This window comes from Marmota marmota, unplaced genomic scaffold (assembly GCF_001458135.2).
Source record: "Marmota marmota marmota unplaced genomic scaffold, marMar, whole genome shotgun sequence".
In the NCBI taxonomy this organism is placed as follows: Eukaryota; Metazoa; Chordata; class Mammalia; order Rodentia; family Sciuridae; genus Marmota; species Marmota marmota.
Window position 1 is genome coordinate 723,992 of NW_026000139.1, and position 21,823 is coordinate 745,814.

Genomic DNA, 21,823 nt, shown 5'->3' on the forward strand with positions numbered 1-21,823 from the left:
TTTTTTTTTTTTTTTTTTTCCTGTGATGTTGAGGATTGAACTCAGGGTTTTACACATACTGGGCAAGTGCTCTACGACTGAGCTACATCCCCAGTCTCCTATCCCTTTTTTCCCCTTAGCCCTTTAAAAAAATTTTAATTTTTGGATAGCGTCTTGCTAGCTTTCTCAGAATGGCCTTGAATTTATGCTTTCATGCTTTGGCCTCCTGAGTAGCTGGGATTACAGGTGTGTGCTGCTATTTCCAGCTTTCTTCATGCCTTTAGACATGCAGCTCTACCTTTTTCTCTTTGGATGTTTTCACCTCTATGCTTTTAAAGCACTTAATGATTTTTAAAGCATTTTTTACCCATTCTCCCTTTGATTTTTCACAGTACCTATCAAGGCAGTTGGGATTAATAACTCTTGTTTTGTATGAACTCTCCAGGGTTCCAGGAGCTGAAATGATCTGCCTGGGTCTCCTAGCCAGTGAGAGGAAGACCTCTTTAGGGGAGACCCCAAGGGCCTGACTCCTATTGCATGCTCTTTATCTGTGCTTCACTGCTTCTCTCCCTAAGCTTGTTGGAGGCATGTGGGTGGTCTTACGCCAGGTCTCCTGAACTAATTTTCATTTTCTTTTTCTGAAGGCTTTTTAGGTGCATAGTCACAGTTGCTTTACCTTTCCAGGCACAGCTCACAGCCTGAAGTTTCCAGTGAAAGAAGCTGGGCATTAGTCCCCACTCCATCAGGGACCCCAGAGAACAATAGGAGTGAGAGGCATGGTGTCCCTGGCATATTGTATCCTGGATGCCAGGCCTGCACAGGTCTCTGAGCAGTAGGGACTTACATGTTGTCTCCACACAGGTGCTGCCCTCAGAGGCTCTGGTGACTGATGCTGGGGAGGTGACTGAGATGGGAAAGGCCTATGTGCCTCCACGGGTCCTGCAGGAGGCTCTGTGTGTCATTTCTGGTGTGCCAGGGCTTGAGGGTGACATCACTAACACTGAACAGCTGGCCCGGGAGATGCTGATCATCTCCCACCACCCATCCTTAGGTCTGTGGCCATGGTTGGTATGGGAGAGATAGGGGCTCTGTTGGGCAGGTTGAGAATAGGCTGGGCAGAAAGCTTCAAAGAGCCCTGTCCCCTTCAGTGGCAGTACAGTCTGGACTCTGGCCAGCACTTCTCGCCAAGATGAAGATTGACCCTGAAGCCTTCATCACCAGGCACCTAGATCAGATCATTCCCAGGATCACCACACAGAGTCCCCTAAACCAGGTGATGCATGCATGAGCTGGTTCTGGCCTGAGGTTGGAGATGGGGGATGGACTTCCCTTCTATGGTGCAAGAAAAAGAGGGCTCAAAGAAACAAGAGGAGGAGTCGTGAAATTTGGGCTTGAACTCTTGGTTATATGTTCCAGAAAATGCAAACTGGTTTAAGCAGAAAGAGGGACTTAATGTTTCATATACCTGCACAGTCCAAGGATGTGACTAACTTGCTACAAGGACTCAGCAGTGGTACCTTGGTACTCAGGTACCATTGGATGGCGTGGGTGTTGTGTTTCTCACTTTGATCCATCTGTCTCTTACCTCTGCTTTCTATGCTGTGAAATCCACTCTCAGTTTTTCTTTTTCTGGTGGCAAAAGAACTAGTTCCAGACTTCTTGTCCCTCTGATGGCTCCAGTGGGAAAAGCATGTCTTTTCCAGTAATGTCAACTGGCATGGGGTCTCATTGCCTCCAGTAGATCTGATGGAGGTCCTGTGCTCATCCCCAAGCTTGTCTTTCTGGTCTGGGTCATGTGCCTACCTCTGGAAAGGGTGAGCACAGCTCCACCTGGTCCATGTAGATTCAGAATGTGAAAAAATTGTATCCCCAGGGTCAGACTATTACTCTGCTATTACCAGACTGAGGGGTAAATGCTAGCTGAGTTAGGCAGGTACTACAGTCACCTGCTCTGGTGGACAGTGCTCAGAAAGAAAAAGCAGTGGCAAGAAGAAAGGGAGCCAACTGCCAGGGCATGTAAGCATGGCAAACCCTCCTCTCATGCCAGCTCTGACTGTGTCTATATGTGTCCTTCAGTCTTCCATGAATGCCATGGGTTCCCTTTCCATCCTGTCCCCGGACCGGGTCCTCCCGCAGCTCATCAGCACCATCACAGCCTCTGTGCAGAACCCTGCACTACGCCTGGTGACAAGGGAAGAGTTTGCCATCATGCAGACCCCTGCTGGGGAGCTGTACGATAAATCCATCATCCAGAGGTGAGCGAGCTATGCTTGTGGGTTCAATCGCCTTTCTACCCCAACTCCTAGTTTTCTTGCTAGGAAACATTATGGAGATACCACTTCCTTTGTGGGGTTATTGTGAGGAGCAAATAAAACCTACTCATCCATTGGGCAAAAATCTGCTGTATTCCAGATCTGGCACTTAGGCCTTGGATACCAGAGTGTATGTAACCTCTGGTGCTGTCCTGGCACACAGTACCTGTGATTGCATGGCTGGCAGGAGGCTGAAGGGACTAGCGTCTCTTTTGCGCTGACTTATACCTCTCTGTTTCAGTGCCCAGCAGGACAGCATAAAAAAAGCCAACATGAAGCGAGAGAACAAAGCTTACTCCTTCAAGGAGCAGATCATTGAGCTGGAGCTGAAGGAGGTAAGTCCAGGAGGCACTTCAATGTGGCTGCCGAAACTGAGCTTGGTGGTCTCTGTCTGCTGGCTTTCTCTGCTGCACATAGACTGTTCCCTGGATCATCCTCCAGGCTCATTGCACACTCCCCACTTGTCCTAGCCAGCTTCTTCTGCCCCCCACCCTCAAAGAAAATGTGTTAGTTTCTCACCTGTTTCTGTAAAGGCTGGATCCTGTCTTGAGCCCTAACAGCAGGCACAGGCCTGTCCAGTGGAACCTGTGGGGAATCCTGGTCAATTGGCACATTCAGTTTTGAACAGCTGGTTCTCGTGTGAACAGTGTACAGGTGTCACCCTCACCTGTCTCAGACTGTGCTTTGCCCACAGTCTTTTGTAGGCTGAGTTCTTTTCATCTTTTATATCTCAGCCCACCTGGGCCTTTCTCAGGGAGGCCACCTCCCACCCCGCCCTCTATCCACCTAGCTGTGGTGTAGGCCCTGCTCTCTTCCCAGTTTACATTAGACTCACTTCTTTCATAATATTTCTCATGCTCCACAGGCCTTGTGTCTAGTATTTGTTCATTTGTTTCTTGTCTGCCTTCACCTGCAGATTGTGAGCTCCACAAGGGCAGGGACTTCATCTCTTGCCCCTGGTATCCCTAGCATCCCGAACAGTGCCTGGGGCATGATGTCAGTGCTCACTAAGTACTTGCTGAAAGAGGGAGTGATTTCTCTGCCTGGTCATCTCTGGCTACCTGAGCGGCTTTGCCCAGGCTTCAGTTTATGCTGTTGGCAGGATCTGGGCCCAAAGGGAGGCTGAAGTTTTGAACCTAAATCCATGTGGTCATCAGAATTGGCTTTGGAGTACATTGAGGGACCTTTTGTTTCTTTATCATATCAGAAGTCCTCCTTGCCTTTGTTAGCAGAGAATCCAGTTTCAAAAAAAAAAAAAAAAAAAAAAGAAAGAAAAAGAAAAAAACCTGCTTCTCTACCCCTGTTTTAATTATGGAAACATCAAGTGACTGTCGACGTTATAGGGGGTGAGGGAGGCTGCATGATGGGCTCCGGGGCTCCAGTCACAGACGTGGAGCTGTCCTGGTGTTCTCTTTGGAAGCAGGTTTGCCTTCCCCTGGTAGGGAGGCAGGTCTGTTCCCTGGAGATGGAATTGGTTTGCTAACCCTGACCCTTCAGGAGATAAAGAAGAAGAAAGGTATAAAAGAGGAGGTGCAGCTGACTAGCAAACAGAAGGAGATGCTGCAGGCCCAGCTGGACAAGGAGGCACAGATCCGGAGGCGGCTGCAGGAGGTAAGTGGCTGCCACCACCACACACCATGACAGGAGGGTGCTGGGCAGCCCAGGCCCATTCCTTGCTGTCCCCCACTGGAGCCTTTCTGACCTGCCATCCTGGGCTACTCTACTTGCAGCTGGATGGGGAGCTGGAGGCAGCGCTAGGACTGCTGGACACCATCCTGGCCAAGAACCCGTCTGGTCTGACCCAGTATATTCCTGTGTTGGTTGACTCTTTCCTGCCCTTGCTGAAATCTCCCCTGGCTGCTCCCAGGATCAAGAACCCCTTCCTGTCCTTGGCTGCCTGTGTCATGCCCCCTAGGCTCAAGGCTTTGGGTTAGTCCTTGTTTGCTGGCTATGGGGATAAGCCCAGCAATTTGGGAGGTGGACTGGGGATGCCCCCTAGTGGTTGTGATGAGGCATGTGGTGACCTACACTGCTGAATTTTGTTTCCACATGGAATCCACCAGTGGATCCTCAAATTGGGTATGTTTACCTCCTCTTTACTCTCAGGATCAAGTTGTAGAGCCTGGCCAGTATCTCATATTTCTGTAGGAGTTTTAAAACTAGGAAGTCAGATGTTCAGTGGTAGTAAGGTTGGTTTGGTACAATGTGTCCAGTCATTGCAGCTCAGAGCTTCTGAGCAGCTATGTGTCAGTAGTGATCAGAGATTCCCTGTTACCTTTAGCCTTTTTTCTTTCTTTCTTTTCTTTTTTTTTTTTTTGTGGTGCTGGGGATTGAACATGTAGTGATCAGAGATTTCCTGTTATCTTTAGCCTTTTTTCTTTATTTTCTTTTTTTTGTGGTGCTGGCCTTGTGCATGCAAGGTAAGCACTGTAGCAACTGAGCTATATCCCCAGCCCACCTTTAGCTTTCTGTTAGCTCTGCTCTGAAGAAACAAAGACCAGATAGGGTAGCTTGGAATTATGGTGGCCTAACTTTATGGGTTGTTTACTGACCTTAAGCAGATTTCTTTCCTACCTTAAAAGGGATGGTCCCGTGGGTGAGGCTGAAATCTGTGGATTGTTCTGAGTGGAAAAGTTCATTGGTTGTATGGAAGCTGCCAGAAGCATCACCTGGCTGACAGGGCTTACTGCATAGAAGGTGGTAGCCCCATGTGGCTTGAGTTTTACTCTTGGTTGAATAACTCTTGCTCATGCTTCTCTCAGCACATTTAGAATTTCTCTAGTGTCAGAAGGGCAGCTCCTTGCTGACCTATTTATCCTGTGTCACTGTCAGAAAAATCAAATGAGAAATTAGGTTGGAGACATTTTGGTGAAGTAGAAGAGCTTATTAATTCAGAGGGAAGAGGTGTTTCTGCTCTGGGTTCCTTGTTTGTGCCAGGGCCAGATGCTGTGTCTTTGTGTGGGCTAGTCCTGCTGGGTCTCTTTGCAGGCACTTTGGTGAGCCACGTGACTCTGCGCATGCTGAAGCCAGAATGTGCTCTGGATAAGTCCTGGTGCCAGGAAGAGCTATCAGTGGCTGTGAAGAGGGCGGTGACACTGCTGCATGTCCACACTATCACCAGCAGGGTGGGCAAGGGTGAGCCAGGTAAGGGATGACATGGAACCCAGGGCTTAGGGCAATGTGATCTGGTGTGGGGAATTCTATAGGAGCCATGGCAGTGTCACTGGGGCTTCCTGAGTCTTGGCCCTGAGTGAGTCTTCCCTCCTCAGCCTTGATTTCCTCATGTGAAAAATGAGGGATTGGACTAGTTGGAGGATTTCAAAGTCCAATCCTGGTATTCTGTGAGTCTTTGTGACCCTTTTGAGGGTTTACTTTGGCATCTGCTTCTCTGTTCATTGGCTTTAGTCCTGAGCTGCCAGCCACCATCCCTGCTGTATGCAGGCATCAGGAGAGTCTCCAGCTTTTCCCTGCCCCCCTGCCCTGCTGTGCTCTGTCCACAAGATCATCCTGTCTGCTACTTTCTCTGGCAGATGCTGCACCCTTATCTGCACCAGCCTTCTCCTTGGTCTTCCCGTTGCTGAAAATGGTGCTGACCGAGATGCCCCGCCACAGTGAAGAGGAGGAGGAGCAGATGGCTCAGATTCTTCAGATCCTTACTGTCCATGCCCAGCTGAGGGCCTCACCTAGCACCCCACCTGGACGTGTGGACGAGGTTGGCAGGGAGCTCTGTTCTCCCCTTGTTTTGAGAGGCTTTCTCCGGGGAAGGTGCTTGTGATACTTCTTGACCCATGAATAGTTTTGGTGGGAATGTAGAGGGCATGTGTTTGTATTTACACAGCCACATACATGGTGTGACGGGCTTGCTGTTTCTTTTGTGACTCTGGATTTCTGTCTATGTCAGTGTGTACAGACCTACTTTATTGATTTTACTGACTCTGTGAGATCATATGCTATACACGCATCATGTTTAACTTTTCACTTATTGATAGATATTTTAAGGTTTTTCCTGTTTTGAGCAGCACTATGATGTGTATGTGTGTATATGCCCAGTACAACCAATGTGAACATTTCTTTTCTTTTTTGGGGGGACTATGGGGGTTTGAACTAAGGGGCACTTGACCACTGAACCACATCCCCAGCCCTATTTTGTATTTTAGTTATAGACAGGGTCTCACTGAATTGCTTAGTGCCTTGCTTTTTGCTGAGGCTGGCTTTGAACTCAAAATCCTCCTATCTTAGCCTCCCAAGCCGCTGGGATTATAGGCGTGTGCCACTGCGCCCAACATGAGCATTTCTGTAGGATGTATATTGGATGTGGAATCACTGGGGTACATAGCATGTTTTGACTACCCTCTCACTGAGAGTTCCCTTTTCTGCTGGGTGTGATGGTGCATGCCTGTAATCCCAGCAACTGGGGAGGCTGAGGCAGGTGGATCACAAGTTGGGGATGTAACTTAGTGGTAGCGTGCCCTTGCATTCAGTTCCTACTACCAAAAAAAGAAATGAAGAGAAAAATAAAGAATGAGCTTCCTTTTTTTTCAAACCTAACTCAACCTCAGGTAGCATGAGTATTTCTAATGATGAGTGATGTATTTTATTATATTTCTTTACTTGTAAAGGTGTAAGTTCTTCATATACTTATGATCCATCTGTATTTCATAGTCTGTGAATTTCTCAAAAGTTTCAGAATTTATTCATATTTAATTCCTAAGGATCATGGTTGACTGAGGTTAGCACCTGTGGAGTTTGTTGTAAACCTAATGAGGTTTCACAGTGTAGTCAGTTATACGACCCAGAATGTTGTCCTGTGGGTGAGAGGATGCCATTGATTGCCCACCAAGGTTCGGTCATGGACCTTCCCCATAGCCTCACCCCGACTCATATGCTCTTCTCTTCAGAATGGCCCAGAGTTGTTGCCTCGTGTGGCCATGCTGCGTCTTCTGACTTGGGTGATTGGGACGGGCTCACCCCATCTACAGGTAATCTGCTTTTCTTTTGGCTGATGCTGGGACTCAGTTTGTGACCCTGACTTTAGGTCCTAGCATGAATGGTTAGTTCATAGTTCTCTCAGCCCTCACTTTTGAACTTGAGTAAAGCCAGCCTGACTTTCTCAGCTAGTGAGGGGTTTCCCTTGAATCCTGCCACTGGCCTGGTGCCTGAGGTCTTGGGTGGGTGTTCTCAGTTTAGAGCCTTCGCTGGGCACCCCCCAGCCCATTGCCTGGCCCCTTAGAAAATGATTTGTTGAACTGAACCAGTGGGTTGATATCTATAGGTGCTGGCCTCAGACACCCTGACCACCCTGTGTGCCAGCAGCAGTGGCGAAGATGGCTGTGCCTTCGCAGAGCAGGAGGAGGTGGATGTGCTACTTTGTGCCTTGCAGTCCCCATGTGCCAGCGTGCGGGAGACTGCACTCCGGGTATGTGCCCCCTCCCTTGAGGGGCCACTGCAGCATCCCTTGTCACTTTGCAAGTGTTTGAGCTATAGGATAGGCATAGGATAGGCACTTGAGGGTGGGTTTGGTATGCGTCTAAAAAAATGAAAAGCTAAGCAGATGTGATGTATCACTGTCTGTTTTTTTCTTTACCTTGGAAGACTTTACTTAATTTTGAAGCTGGAATGTGGATTCTGGTATCGTTAAAGGAAGCCTAACTCCCAGCATTAGTGCATTTCCTCACCTGTACAGTGGCTTTTGGACCACAACTCAACAGTCCCCTTGGAATGATGAGACTGGTTCCCAAATGATAATCTGTAGCCTCCTGCTATTTGCATGACAGCGTTTCACTAGCACTTGGCAAAATGTGAAAAAACATGGCAGTGTGGTAAATTATTTTTACAGATTCAATTAACAAAGGGGATACACTTTTTTTCTGAGCTTTAATCTGTTTTTTAAATTTAGAGTTAAATTAGGTTTACATTAAAACAATTCTACCACCATACAAGCATCATTTCACAAAAGACAAAAATTTGGGTGTTTGTCTTTTCTGGTGTGGGAATTGATCCTAAGGCTTTGCACATGCTAAGCTTGTGCTATTCCACTGTGCTACACTCCCAAACCTCTCCCCCCACCCCCCTAAAGCTACCTGAGGAGAGACAGAGCAGATAATAATTTGAGCTGATTCTCAGCAATTTCTAGAGCAACAGTGTTTAGTGGAATTTTATGCTGTTTTATGTAGTAGCCACCTGTAGCTATTGAACACTTGAAGTGTGGTGGTTACAACTGAGTAACTTAGTTACTTTTCAAATTGATTTAGCTTTAAATAGCCACATTTAGCTAGTGGTTATGTCTTGGATAGTTCAGCCCAGAGAGGAGCCCAGGGGATGTTGGAGGCTGAGCCTCACATGTCCCACCCCTCCCTCTCCCCTTCCCAGGGGCTGATGGAACTCCATATGGTATTGCCAGCACCTGATACTGATGAGAAGAATGGTTTGAACCTGTTGCGGAGGCTCTGGGTTGTCAAGTTTGACAAAGAGGAGGAGATCCGCAAGTTGGCTGAGAGGTGAGAGCCAGTGGGAGACTGCTTTCTCCTACCCTGTCCTCTCTCCCTTAGGAAATAACCACACCCAGTTTGCTCAGCCTCCAGAGAGAGAAGGACTGGCTGGGGCTGAAGGGGCAGATGCTGCAGTAACTTGTCTGACCAGCCCTGCCCTTGGTCTGCTGCAGGCTCTGGTCGACCGTGGGCCTTGATCTGCAGCCAGACCTCTGTTCCTTGCTGATCGACGATGTGATCTATCATGAGGCAGCCGTGAGGCAGGCTGGGGCTGAAGCCCTCTCCCAGGCAGTGGCGCGGTACCAGCGGCAGGCGGCTGAGGTCATGGGCAGGCTCATGGAGATTTACCAGGAGAAACTCTACGTGAGTGACCTGGGCAGCCTGCTGTGGTCTGGGTGGTGTGACGTTATGTTGGACTTTGCCTTGCTCCTGACTACTCTAAAAAGGAGTCTTGGGTCTCATGGTGACTGGTACTGGTTTCCCAGCTCACAGTCATGGTGCCAAGGCCATTGGTCTGCCTGGTTGGGCATTTACCAACTTTTCTATTGCAGCGGCCACCCCCGGTGCTGGATGCATTGGGACGAGTTATTTCAGAATCTCCTCCAGATCAGTGGGAAGCCAGGTATAAATCCTGTTCCGATCTTGTTCTCCTGCAGGCTTTCTGAGGTGTAGCAGGTTGGCTGGGGTGGGTGCCACGAGGAGGCAGCATATGGCAGTGGGATAAGTGGAGGGAGAGAGCTAGACTGAGTCAGGGAGACTGGAGTTCCAGTGGTGGGTTTTGTGTCAGCTGTGTGCCCTTGAGCATGGTCCTCCTTTTCTCCAGGCCTGTTTTCTCACCTGTCTGAAAGTCACAGTAACAGAACCTGCCTTGCAGGGTATTGAGACTAGTCCGTTGACAGTGTGTGAAGGCTCAGTAAATGTTAGTTTCCTTCCCTTTGGTTCCCATAGATAGCAGCTGGAGGGTTAGGCAGGTGTCTGACAGCAAGTGTGACCTTGGAAGAAATTTACTGCCCACAGAGCAGGCTTCATGAAATATGTGGTCTTGTTGGTTTTCTGAATGACAGGCCCTGCATGCTCCACGCCTGTGCTGTTTTGTGTGTCAGTGGAGAGTGGTGTATAGGCCTATCTCTGTTTCTTTGTTTTTCATTCCAGGCCATCAGCTAGGGATAGGACATAGATTCTTTCTCCTGGTGATCTTCTTACTGCTCTCTAATAGTAAAGAACAACACCACTTTGCCTTGGGAGAATATGATCCCTTTTGAAGGCCTTTATCAGTTTCTTTTAACTTTGTCCTCTGACACCCTGCCTTGGAGATAGAGGGGTGGGCATTGTATTCACATGTGGGGAAACAGGACACCTTGTATCAGGTAAACTCAGGGCAGATGGCTTATCTCCGTGGGTTGTTCTAGCACATTGGGCAAGCGCTGAGTTGTGGACTCTGTGCTGTGCCCTGCCTTGCCCTGGAAAGGGTTTTTACTATACTCTGGCTCTCTGTGCTGGCACATATTCCATCAGCACAGGAGGCCCCTGGCTGGCCCTCACCTGCCCACATGCTCCTGCCTCTTTCCTAGGTGTGGCCTGGCCTTGGCCCTGAACAAGCTTTCCCAGTATTTGGACAGCTCTCAGGTGAAGCCACTCTTTCAGTTTTTTGTCCCTGATGCCCTCAATGACCGAAATCCAGACGTCCGAAAGTGCATGTTAGATGCTGCCCTTGCAACACTCAACGCCCATGGGAAGGTAAGAGGGTTGTGGCTAACTGAGGAGATGGAAATGATCAGTGGGCACAGAGATGCTGAGTGCTAGAAATCCTGGCAGGGCACCAGCCCCTGATGGGAAATTTTATTTATATTTCTTTTGAGCCAAAAAGCCCCCGGGAGGATGTTAAATTCTTATAAGTCTCCTATAGTCCTGCCAGAAAACTGGGAATCCTGCTAGCATCATTGATTGGCTGGCTTGTGAGGATCCCTATCCCAGAGCTAGACTCGGGCTTGGTCATTGGCGAGACTGTCATCCTTATATAGCCCTTAGGGTTGAGCTGTAGCTCTGGGGGACTGGATTTTCCAGGAGAACGTCAACTCGCTGCTACCAGTGTTTGAAGAGTTCCTGAAGGATGCTCCCAATGATGCCAGCTACGATGCTGTGCGGCAGAGTGTGGTGGTCTTGATGGGCTCGTTGGCCAAGCACCTGGACAAGAGTGACCCCAAAGTGAAGCCCATTGTTGCCAAGCTCATTGCTGCCCTCTCCACCCCCTCCCAGCAGGTATCTGCCATCTGGCCTATGGCCCACAAGCCAGCTGGGGAATGGGCACCTGCTGGGGATAGACTGTGGGATGCTAGGGGCTGAGTGGGGAGATCAGCAAGCAGTCGACTCCTCTTCCACAGAGAGCCTGGTTTGTAGTGGAGAGTACCTCTAGGGGAGGGAACTTTGTTCTAGTGGATCTCCTAGGTATTTCATTTCTTTTTATACTCATTTGTTAGTACCTTTTTTGGTGCTTATTATATAGTGATTAAAAAAGTAAAATGAGTTTCCTCCATGTCAAGGCGTCTCCTGGCCCTTTCCTTGGTTACATGCACCATGGTGTAAAGCTTTTTTTTTTTTTTTTGGTGCTGGGGATTGAACCCAGGGCCTTGTGCATGTAGCATTTTTTTTTTTCTTTTTCTCTTTGACAAAAATGCATTTACATATAAGTTCTGCAATTTTGCATTTTAGGCCAACCAGAATGTCTTCAAAATTTATAACTGGGAACAAATTTCCAAAATTGTGGTCAGATAGTATTAGAAAGCTCAACCTGCAAAAGGGCTGCATGACAAGATTTGCTGATCTTGAGTTAAGCCTTATGAGCTATGACTGGAAGTCAGGAGTCTTTTGGTATCATCCAAATTGGCCCTGGTCCTATAAGGCCCAGCCTGATTTCCCTGTGACCTAAGTTTTGGAAATGGAACACATATACAGGCTATTATATAGAGGCTCAGAAGTTTACTTTTCTCAGATCTATTTTTCTGGGTGGGCCCATCTTTTGGGGTTTCCCATTTCAGTTCTTCATTTAGACTAGAAACAGTACCAGAATGTTCTCGTCACTAATAGGTCATAGTGTGTGCCCTGATGGAGTGCATGTGTGGTATGAGAGTATATGAAATGCCGCTCCTCTGTTGCCTTGTGACGTGTGCAGCAGTGGCTGAGATGAGGTTTGGGGTATTGAGTGGTGGGCACTGCATGGGGCTATTGGGTGCCAGCGACCAGTGTTGTTGAGCTTGAGGCACTGATGAGGTGGGCCTCTTTGATAGGTTCAGGAATCCGTGGCCAGCTGCTTGCCACCTCTGGTGCCGGCCATCAAGGAGGACGCTGGAGGGATGATCCAGCGGCTCATGCAGCAGCTGCTGGAGTCAGACAAGTATGCAGAGCGTAAAGGGGCTGCATATGGGCTGGCAGGCCTTGTGAAGGGCCTGGGCATCCTCTCTTTGAAACAGCAGGAAATGATGGCAGCACTGACTGATGCCATCCAGGATAAGAAGAACTTCCGCCGGCGTGAGGGTGAGCGTCTCTGAGCTTTGTGCTGCCCACACGGGAAGTCAGTGCCCATTGCTGCCAGAGGAAGGAAGCTGGCATTTCCTTCCCAGCTGATTGGCGGGTGTGTGACCCATCCCAGCCCCATCCTTTCTGGTTTGGCTGGACTTCGTAATTTCTAAGTCAGCAGGACCCTTAGTTGAGAGATGTTTTGCCTTTCCAGTTGTTAATCCCAGGAAGTGATGATGGCTCCCTGCTGTCTTCTCCCCTCCTCTCTGCCACATGCCTGCTATGGGTGCTGAGACAGTGATTGCTACACTCTAGTACCATGGCTTCCCTGAGTGTTTCCATAGAGTGAGGGAGCAGGAGGTTACTGGTTCTTTTTGTCTCCTGTGGCAGTCCCCATAGGACATTCTGTTCCCAGCTGTCTTGCCTTCTGCCCCCAGGAGCCCTCTTTGCCTTCGAGATGCTTTGCACCATGCTGGGGAAGCTCTTCGAGCCTTATGTGGTCCATGTGCTGCCCCACCTGCTGTTGTGCTTTGGGGATGGGAACCAGTACGTGCGTGAGGTAAGTCCCAAGGCTGTGTGGGAGAAGCACGTGAGAACCACTGCTCTCGGGGTGGTTGCTGGGTATGAGCCTTGGCCAGCAGAGCCTCTGAAATGACATAGAGTCCCCACCAGTGGAATCCCTCAGGCCCTCACCTGGGGCACTTGTGACTGGTATGGATTCCCTAAAGTACTGAAGCTTTACAAGATGTGTTTTCACTGTCCTTGTAGGCTGTGGCATGGGTTCTGCCCACAGACCCAATATGTGTTGTCATTGGAGAAGCATTAGTTTTAGCATCAGACCTTGTCCCTTGCTCGGGTAAGGACGCCTCTGAACATCTTCTCTCCTCCCTTGAGGCTGCAGATGATTGTGCCAAAGCTGTGATGAGCAACCTGAGTGCTCACGGGGTGAAGCTGGTGCTCCCCTCCTTATTGGCTGCCCTGGAGGAGGAATCCTGGAGGACCAAAGCTGGTAAGGCCACTCCCTTTTGTCTCTTCCTTAACTTCTGTTTTGAAAACTGCCCTCAACAGGGATCCACAGTTCTTTTTCTGTGTGTGTGGTCCCCAGTGCAGGGGCAAGGCCAAGACTCTGTGCCTTTAGGCAGTAGGGCCCTTCTATGGTTTGTGTGTGTATGTATGTGTGTGTGTGTGTGTTTTTTCTTTTGGTACGGGGAATTGAACCCAGGAGCACTCAAACACTGAGCTGTATCCTCAGCTCTTTTTTGTATTTTATTTATAGTTAGGGTCTCACTGAGTCTCTTAGGGCCTCACTTAGTTGCTGAGGCTGGCTTTGAACTTGAGATCCTCTTGCCCCAGCCTCCTGAGCTGCTGGGATTACAGGCATGCGCCACCACGCTTGGCTGGTTTTGTGTGCTATTATGCCCAGAACAGGTCTTTGACTTGAGCCACAGCCCTAAATTAGGAAATCCCGAGCATGAAAGCTGTTCTGTGGCTTTTAGCTGTTTACCTCCAGTAAATTCTTTTTAGAAATGTAATCATATCTGGAACCCTAATATGCAAAATAGATACAAAATAGATACAAAATAGATACTATGGTTTGGAGAGGAGGAAACAGGCCTGAGAATTTTAGTGAATTAGTCTGAATGGTAATGCAAGGCTAAGCCAGGTCTCTCCCTTCCTGGTTTTGTCCCTTTGCCTCGTACTACCTGCCCCCTTACCTGGGACCCTACAGCTTAGCAGGCCTCAGAGGCCTTTGTTGTCTCTGCCTTTCTTCCTGGGACTGCTTGAGCACAGTTTGCAGCAATCATAGGTGATTTGTTGACCTGTGTTCAGTGATTCAGTGCTGAGCATGTATGCTGTCTGCAGGGTCAGTGGAACTGCTTGGAGCAATGGCATACTGTGCTCCCAAGCAGCTGTCGTCCTGCCTACCCAACATTGTGCCCAAGCTCACAGAGGTGCTGACTGATTCCCATGTCAAAGTGCAGAAGGCTGGACAGCAGGCACTCAGGCAGATTGGCTCCGTCATCAGGAACCCGGAGATCCTTGGTATGCCTCTCCCGCGAGGGAACTTGTTCTGGTGGCCCCCTCCCCTTTGGACACTGCAGGAAATAACCTCTAAATGCTAAAAAGTCCTTTTCCTAGAATAATTAGTTGAAAGGAGTTTGGAAGCAGTCTTTTCTTGCACTGTTCTGGAACAGGCATCATTGACTGCATGCATAGGGACACTGAGTCACTGGCTCAGGAACAGCTTGGTTCTGAGAGTTCCCCATGCACTGAGCTGAGCTGTGAGGTCTGCAGAGTGGACCACAAAAGCACCATTGTGAGTGTTAGATTATTGGGAACTGATTATTTCATCTCATTATAGTAGGCCTGTGATAGAGGGCTGGGAAAGGTGAGTTCCTTAACTATGCTGTTTAGTTTGATTCTTTTCTAAGGAATGGGAAGAGGCTGATTGCTAGGAACCAAATCCAGCCAGCCACCTGGACTGGCAGATCACTTTAACAATTTATTTATTTATTTGTTTGTTTATTTAGTGGTGCTAGGACTCAAACCCAGAGCCCCATGCATGCTAGGCAGACACTACCATTGAGCCACATGCCTAACCCTTATTTTAACATTTTAAACTTCAACTTGGGGCATCACTTGCCTAGTGTGTTTATTAGGTGTTTGTTAACTTAGAAAATAATGAAGGTTTTAAAAAAAAAAAAAAATTTTTTTGCGAGAGCCTAACAGGCTTCCAGCCCCCCCCCCCTTTTTTTTTTTAAGGAATGAGTTTGGGAGAATTGGATTTTTTTAAATAAATAAATCATTTATTTTGTAGTTCTGAGGATTGAATGCAGGCATGCTCTATCACTGAGTTACATCCCCAGCCCTTGCTAAGTTGCCTAGGCTGGCTTTGAACTACTGTCCTCCTGCCTTAGCCTCCCACATTGGTGGGATTACAGGTGGGCACCACTCTGCCTGGATAGAGTTTGAGGATTGTTTTTTTTTTTTTTTTAATATTTATTTTTTTTTAGTTTTAGTTGGACACAATACCTTTATTTTATTAATTTATTTTTATGTGGTGCTGAGGATCGAATCCAGGGTCTTGCGCATTCGAGATGAGAGGTCTACTGCTGAGCTACAACCCCAGCCTGAGGATTTTTTTTTTTTCTTTTTTTGAGAAAAAAGCTTTCTTTAAGGTAGAGAGGGCCATTACATAGTGAGAAATATTTTCGTTTTCTAAGAAGATATAACAATTCTAAATTTAATACCCTTGAAATATATAAAACTATAGGGAGAAATTAATAAATCCATTGTCATAATGAGAGAATACAGTACACTTCTCAATTACTGATAGGGCAAACAGATAAAATTTAGTAAGAAGGCATGCTTTTAATTTTTTTATTTGCTTTTATTTACATTTTTTCAGCTTTACCATATATTTATAAGTAAAAATTTATATGTTTATAGGCACAACATGATATTTTGATACATGCATATACTACGAAATGATTACCACAGTTAAGCTAATTAACATATCTGTCACCTCACATAGCTTACTTTTTTGTGGTCTATTTTCCTAGCAAATTTCAAATGTACAACAGAGTATTACTAACTATAGTAACCATGCTGTACACTGGATCTCCAGAACTTACTCATCCTACCCCCCTGAAGCTTTGTACCCTTTGACCAACATCTCCTTAGCCCTGGCAACCACTAGTCTACTCTTCATCTGTGAGTTCCACTTTGATAGTGCCCAATAGCCCTGGGTATTTCTTTTTTTTCTTTTTTAAAATATTTATTTATTTATTTTAGTTTTCAGCGGACACAACATCTTTGTTTGTATGTGGTGCTGAGGATCGAACCTGGGCCGCACGCATGCCAGGCGAGCATGCTACCGCTTGAGCCACATCCCCAGCCCAGCCCTGGGTATTTCTAAGGCCCAGAACAGTCTCATGTCTATCACATTAGGAATCGAGCATGAATCATTTTTTTTATGGATATGTAATTTGCATAATTTTAAATTTACTCTTAAATTGTATGATTTAGTAGTACTTAGAATATTTCAAAATTGTTTAAACATCACCACCGTCCAGGGCAATTTCATCAGTTAGAAAGAAACCTTATGTCCATTAGCAGTCATTCTTCAACCCCCTCCCCCTCTTTAACTCCTGACAACCACTAATCTACTTTCTTTCTCTCTGGATTTTCCTATTCTGAACATTTCATACAAACCATAGAAGACGTAAGTGACCTTTTGTGTCTGACTCCAATCACTTGGTGTGATGTTTCATCTATGCTGTAGCACATATCACTTGTTCCTTTTTATGGCTGAATAACATTCCAAAGTTCAGCTGAATATATGCTACATTTTGTTTATCCATTTATCCATTAACGTGCATTTGGGTCATTTCCACTTTTTGGCTTAAGCTTAATGCTGCTCTGAACCTTTGAGTAATAGTTTTTGTCTAGATGTTATGTTTTTAGTTTGGTTAGACACTTAGGAATAGAATTGCGGGTCATTTGACAACTCTGTTAAACTTTTTGAAGAGTTGCCAGACTGTTTTTCAGTGTCCAGATGGCTGCACCATTTGACATTCCCAACAGCAATGTACAAGGGTCTCAGTTGCCAATACTTGTTATTCTCTTTTTGATTACAGACATCCTAGTGGGTGTGAAGTAGCCTCTCATTGTGGTTTTGATTTACATTTTTTTTTTAAATTTATTTTTTTTAGTTTTTCAGTGGACACAACATCTTTATTTTATTTTTATGTGGTGCTGAGGATTGAACCCAGCACCCTGCGCATGCCAGGCGAGCACACTACCGCTTAAGCCACATCCCCAGCCCCTGATTTACATTTTTAATGAGGTATTTTGAGCATCTTTTCATGTGCTCATTGGCTGTTTGTATGTCTTCTTTGGAGAATGGTATATTCAGATCTTTTGCCCACTTTTCAATTGGGTTATTCTTTTTTTATTGTTGGCCAACATGGATCTTTTTTTATTTTTTAGTTGTAGTTGGACACAATACCTTTATTTCACTAATTTATTTCTATGTGGGGCTGAGGATCGAACCCAGGGTCTCAAACATGCGAGGTGAGCGCTCTACCATTGAGCCACAACCCCAGCCCCGCCAACATGTATCTTTATAGTGATTAAACTGTTTGGGCTTGTGGAAAAGATAAAGCAGGTATTTCTTTTGGAATTTCTTCTGCTGAGCTATTGATGCTGAATTTTTGAGAACTCGTTTTTATCTCACCTTGACTGTTCTAAGTATTGAGTACTTCATTTCCAACAGTGGTTCAAGCACTTTCATTAAACAGGTTTTTTCACAAAACCACTATTTGGTTGCTGGTTCCCAAATAAGCTCCCTGGTTCCTAAGAAGCAACCCTGCTGAGGCGCAGCACTTTGGTTGTAGCTCAGTGCACTCAAGCAGCCCGTAAGTGCTGCTTTATCACAAGTTGCAGTGCAGAAGGGTGATGGCTGTCACCTCTACACAGTGACCTCCTTGTCCTGCAAGTGGAGCAAGGATTGCTGTCTGTAGGTAGACTGGCTTCTGCAGCTGACAACTGGTAGGGCTTTAGGGAGGAGGTGCTTCAGTCTCCCTGTTCTTTAGTTCTGCAGACACTGTGGCTTTGCCACTTCATAGACTTGTATAAACCAGCCTCTCTCCTGTGTGGATCTGCAGCCATTGCCCCAGTCCTGCTGGATGCCCTGACGGACCCCTCAAGGAAGACCCAGAAGTGCCTACAGACCCTGTTGGACACCAAATTTGTCCACTTCATTGATGCCCCGTCACTGGCCCTCATCATGCCCATTGTCCAGAGAGCCTTCCAGGACCGTTCTACAGACACACGGAAGATGGCAGCACAGATTATTGGCAACATGTATTCCCTGACAGACCAAAAGGTAGCAACCACCTGGGGCTGGTGTGCAGAGGATCTGCCCACAGCAGATAAGAAGGAATGTGGGCACTGGGCCCTGATTGTGTTTACAGGCAGAATGGGCCATTTCGGGTAGGAGGTAGAATCTGGGCTCTCTGGGGCATCTTCAGGAGTGAGGCAGTTCAAGTTTCTACTAGTTTAGTCCTCAGCTGAGATTGACCCTTTAGGTCCCTTTTACAGACTGAGGTGGAGGAAAGACGTACCTTTTCCTTGGACCTTTCAGGAGTTTTAATAAAGTAGCCGCTGCTTTCCCTCCTTGCAGTGTTTTTTTTTTTTGCTTTTTTTTTTTTTTATGAATGTTTACTACTGTAAACCTCTTAGAGGAGTTTGGTCTAGTTTGGGAGACTTGCCTCTTTTCATTTATTTGCTCCCAAAAGCTTGCACACATGAGTTCAGCATCTATCACAACTCTGCACTGATGGACAAAAGAAGATAAAGGGAAATGTTATGTCAATCTTGGAAAATTTGAGAAAATGAAAAATTAGAAAAACAGCTGAGGATGGTGGTGCACACCTGTAACCCCAGTGATTTGGGAGGCTGAGGTAGGAGGATCATGAATTCAAAGCCAGCCTCAGCAACTTAGCGAGACCCTGTCTCAAAATTAAATATAAAAAAGGGCTGGGAATGTGGCTCAGTGGTTGCATGTCCCTGGGTTTAATCCCTATTACCAAAAAAAAAAAAAAGAAAGAAAGAAAAACAAAATATTTTACCCTCAGTCCCCCAGCACTAAAATAATTAATGCTTTTACATTCTATTTTTTAAAAATTTAGATTCCTGAACATTATTATAGTGATTTATTCATAAAACTGATTTTTAGTAGTTATATAATGTCCCAACATGTTTATATACCATAAGTTATATAATCCTATCATTGGTCTTAAGGGTCCAAGGCTTTTTTTTTTTAAACTATTTTAAAGGAAGGCTGCAGTGAACATAAGGCATTTTCTATATTTAAAGTTATTCCCCAAAGTTGAATGCTACATCAAGAGACATAAACATTTTGAGATGAAGAAAGAGATGATACAGAAATTCTGAAAGGAAAGTACCAGGAATATTTCCTAAGGATTCCAGAATTTTGGGCAGGCCTTGGTCCCAAGAGAAGGACTGGAGGAGTAGAGCTTTGGACTGTAGCTGGTGGCTCTGTCTGACCTGATGGGGAGGGGCTGAGCATCCTTCATAGGTTTCCCTGATCATTTGTTTGCCTGGTGTTCTCACAGGCCTGGTCCCTTGCTCTTTGCTAGTTATCCCACCTGTTCTGTGAGAAGTTAGGTTTTCATGTTTGGGGCCCCATTAAGTGCTCTCTATTAACAGAATGGTGAGATCAGAATCCACAACAGAACAGGGCCTAGAGAAAATAGAAATTGGGCCTCTGCCTGAGTTGTCTCTTGTGTTGTGGCAGGACTTGGCTCCCTACCTGCCCAGTGTGACGCCTGGCCTGAAAGCCTCTCTTTTGGACCCTGTGCCTGAGGTGAGTCTGGGGAGGGAATAGCTCATGATTTTAGCCCAGTCTCTAGAAAATTGTTTCCCCAAAGCTGCTTTTATTCCTGTTGGGCAAAGGGAAGGAGGCTTGGGGTCCCTCCCTGTTCCTTCATGGCTGTCTCATTCTGAACTGCATTGCCTCACTGTTCCCATTCTTGGTTTCCTAACAGGTACGAACAGTATCTGCCAAGGCCCTGGGGGCCATGGTGAAGGGCATGGGGGAGTCATGTTTTGAGGACTTGCTACCATGGCTGATGGAGACACTGACCTATGAGCAGAGCTCCGTGGATCGCTCAGGCGCTGCACAAGGTGAGACCAGAGCTGGCGCAGGGGCCAGATTGGAAATGCCTTCAGGGGGCCTTCAGAACCAGTGGATTCATTCTGCATTTGTGTCACAGGGTTGGCTGAGGTCATGGCTGGCTTGGGGGTGGAGAAGTTGGAGAAGCTGATGCCAGAAATTGTAGCAACAGCCAGCAAAGTGGACATCGCGCCCCATGTCCGAGATGGCTACATCATGATGTTCAACTACCTGCCTATCACCTTTGGGGACAAGTTCACCCCTTATGTGGGACCCATCATTCCCTGTATCCTCAAAGTAGGTACCAGTGATCCCTCTAAGGACGAAGGAATGAGAGCAGTATGCCCCTGTTCTCCTAGAGAGCCATAGCTACCTGTCTCTGGGGCCACTTTGAGTCTGGGTGCCAATGGTAGCCCTTGCTGACCCACCCTCTGCATATCTAGGCTCTGGCTGATGAGAATGAGTTTGTGCGTGACACTGCCCTGCGTGCAGGCCAGCGAGTCATCTCCATGTATGCTGAGACGGCTATTGCACTCCTGCTGCCCCAGCTGGAGCAAGGCCTCTTTGATGACCTTTGGAGAATTCGGTGAGACCTTTGGCCAAAAGGCCCAGTGGGCCTAGGTTTTACAATTTAGGAACGCCTCTTGAGGGATGAGGGGCAGAATGTTGTCAGGAACTCTCTCGGCTATCTCCAGACTCTTGATTTTAACCATTTTGTCACCTTTGAATTCCTGGAGCAGCGTCTTTATTCTGACTCTGTTTTAAACAGTTCTTCCTCATTTAATCCTAGTTTGTATTCAGATTTCATGGTGGGCTGGGGGGGGGGGGTAGTTCAATGGTAGAGTGCTTGCCTAGCATTTGTAAAGCCCTGGGTTCAATCCCTAGAACTGCAAAAATATAAAGATTTTAAATGAATGCTCTTTTATCTCAAATTTCCATTTCTAGGAATTTATTCCAAGAACATATTTAGTTAAGTACTTAGAACTATATGCAGAAGGGTGTTTATTTCAGTATTGCTTATCATTTGAAAAACTTTGGAGTTCAGTTGAAAAATATCATATGGCACATCTACAGACTAGACTTTTATTCAGCCACTACGAAGAATGGTATGTAACAATATTGGCCGACAGAGAGCTTGTCAACCTGCTGTTCACAGGACAGTGCAGGTAGTGTAGGCACACTTCACATGTTATGGGGTATGAGTGTGTGTCAGTGTAGACAGAAGTGCTTATCCGATGGTAATAGTATCAGGATGGTTGCAATTGTTTATGCTTTCTTCCTTTAATTTTTTTTTTTGTAGTTGTAGATGGACAGAATGCCTCTATTTTTATGCAGAGCTGAGGATTGAGCCCAGTGCCTCACACATGCTAAGCAAGTGCTCTGCCACTGAGCTACAGCCCCAGCCCTGCCTTCTTCCTTTATCTCTTTCTGCACTTCTTGATTTTTCAGTTTGAATATTACTATTATTTTTCTAACCATTAAAAAGTATAAAACTGGGGCTGGGGCTGGGGCTGGGGCTGTAGCTAAGTGGCAAAGTGCTTGCCTAGCATATATGAGACATTGGGTTTGATCCTTAGCACCAAGTAAAAATTAAACAAACAAAATAAAGGCATGTTGTCCATCCACAACTATAAAAACAAACAAACAAACAAACAAACAAAAACCCTGTAAAATGTTATGGGTTTTTTTGTTTGTTTGTTTTGATACTGGGTGGGGATTGAACCCAGAGGAGCTTCATCACTGAGCTACATCCCGAAGCCCTTTTGATTTTTTTATGTTGAGACAAGGTCTTACTAAGTTGCTCAAGGCCTTGCTAGATTGCTGAGACT

General features: G+C 46.5%; 1 protein-coding gene across 3 annotated transcripts in view; it reads left to right on the forward strand.

Moving 5' to 3' along the window:
* The window catches only part of Gcn1 (GCN1 activator of EIF2AK4), a 63,256-nt gene that overhangs the window by 26,589 nt on the left and 14,844 nt on the right, over positions 1–21,823 (forward strand). For all 3 annotated transcript variants that reach the window (XM_048785704.1, XM_015505155.2, XM_048785705.1), the window contains 24 exons: positions 841–1,030; positions 1,128–1,252; positions 2,056–2,234; positions 2,533–2,626; positions 3,789–3,902; positions 4,022–4,220; positions 5,280–5,435; positions 5,822–6,003; positions 7,190–7,270; positions 7,564–7,707; positions 8,661–8,788; positions 8,953–9,142; positions 9,331–9,401; positions 10,351–10,516; positions 10,844–11,038; positions 12,064–12,310; positions 12,730–12,851; positions 13,187–13,301; positions 14,156–14,335; positions 17,962–18,182; positions 19,617–19,685; positions 19,867–20,005; positions 20,095–20,291; positions 20,438–20,580. In XM_048785704.1, the coding sequence (XP_048641661.1) occupies positions 841–1,030; positions 1,128–1,252; positions 2,056–2,234; positions 2,533–2,626; positions 3,789–3,902; positions 4,022–4,220; positions 5,280–5,435; positions 5,822–6,003; positions 7,190–7,270; positions 7,564–7,707; positions 8,661–8,788; positions 8,953–9,142; positions 9,331–9,401; positions 10,351–10,516; positions 10,844–11,038; positions 12,064–12,310; positions 12,730–12,851; positions 13,187–13,301; positions 14,156–14,335; positions 17,962–18,182; positions 19,617–19,685; positions 19,867–20,005; positions 20,095–20,291; positions 20,438–20,580 (3,647 nt within the window). The remainder of the gene's footprint in view (positions 1–840; positions 1,031–1,127; positions 1,253–2,055; positions 2,235–2,532; positions 2,627–3,788; positions 3,903–4,021; positions 4,221–5,279; positions 5,436–5,821; positions 6,004–7,189; positions 7,271–7,563; positions 7,708–8,660; positions 8,789–8,952; positions 9,143–9,330; positions 9,402–10,350; positions 10,517–10,843; positions 11,039–12,063; positions 12,311–12,729; positions 12,852–13,186; positions 13,302–14,155; positions 14,336–17,961; positions 18,183–19,616; positions 19,686–19,866; positions 20,006–20,094; positions 20,292–20,437; positions 20,581–21,823) is intronic.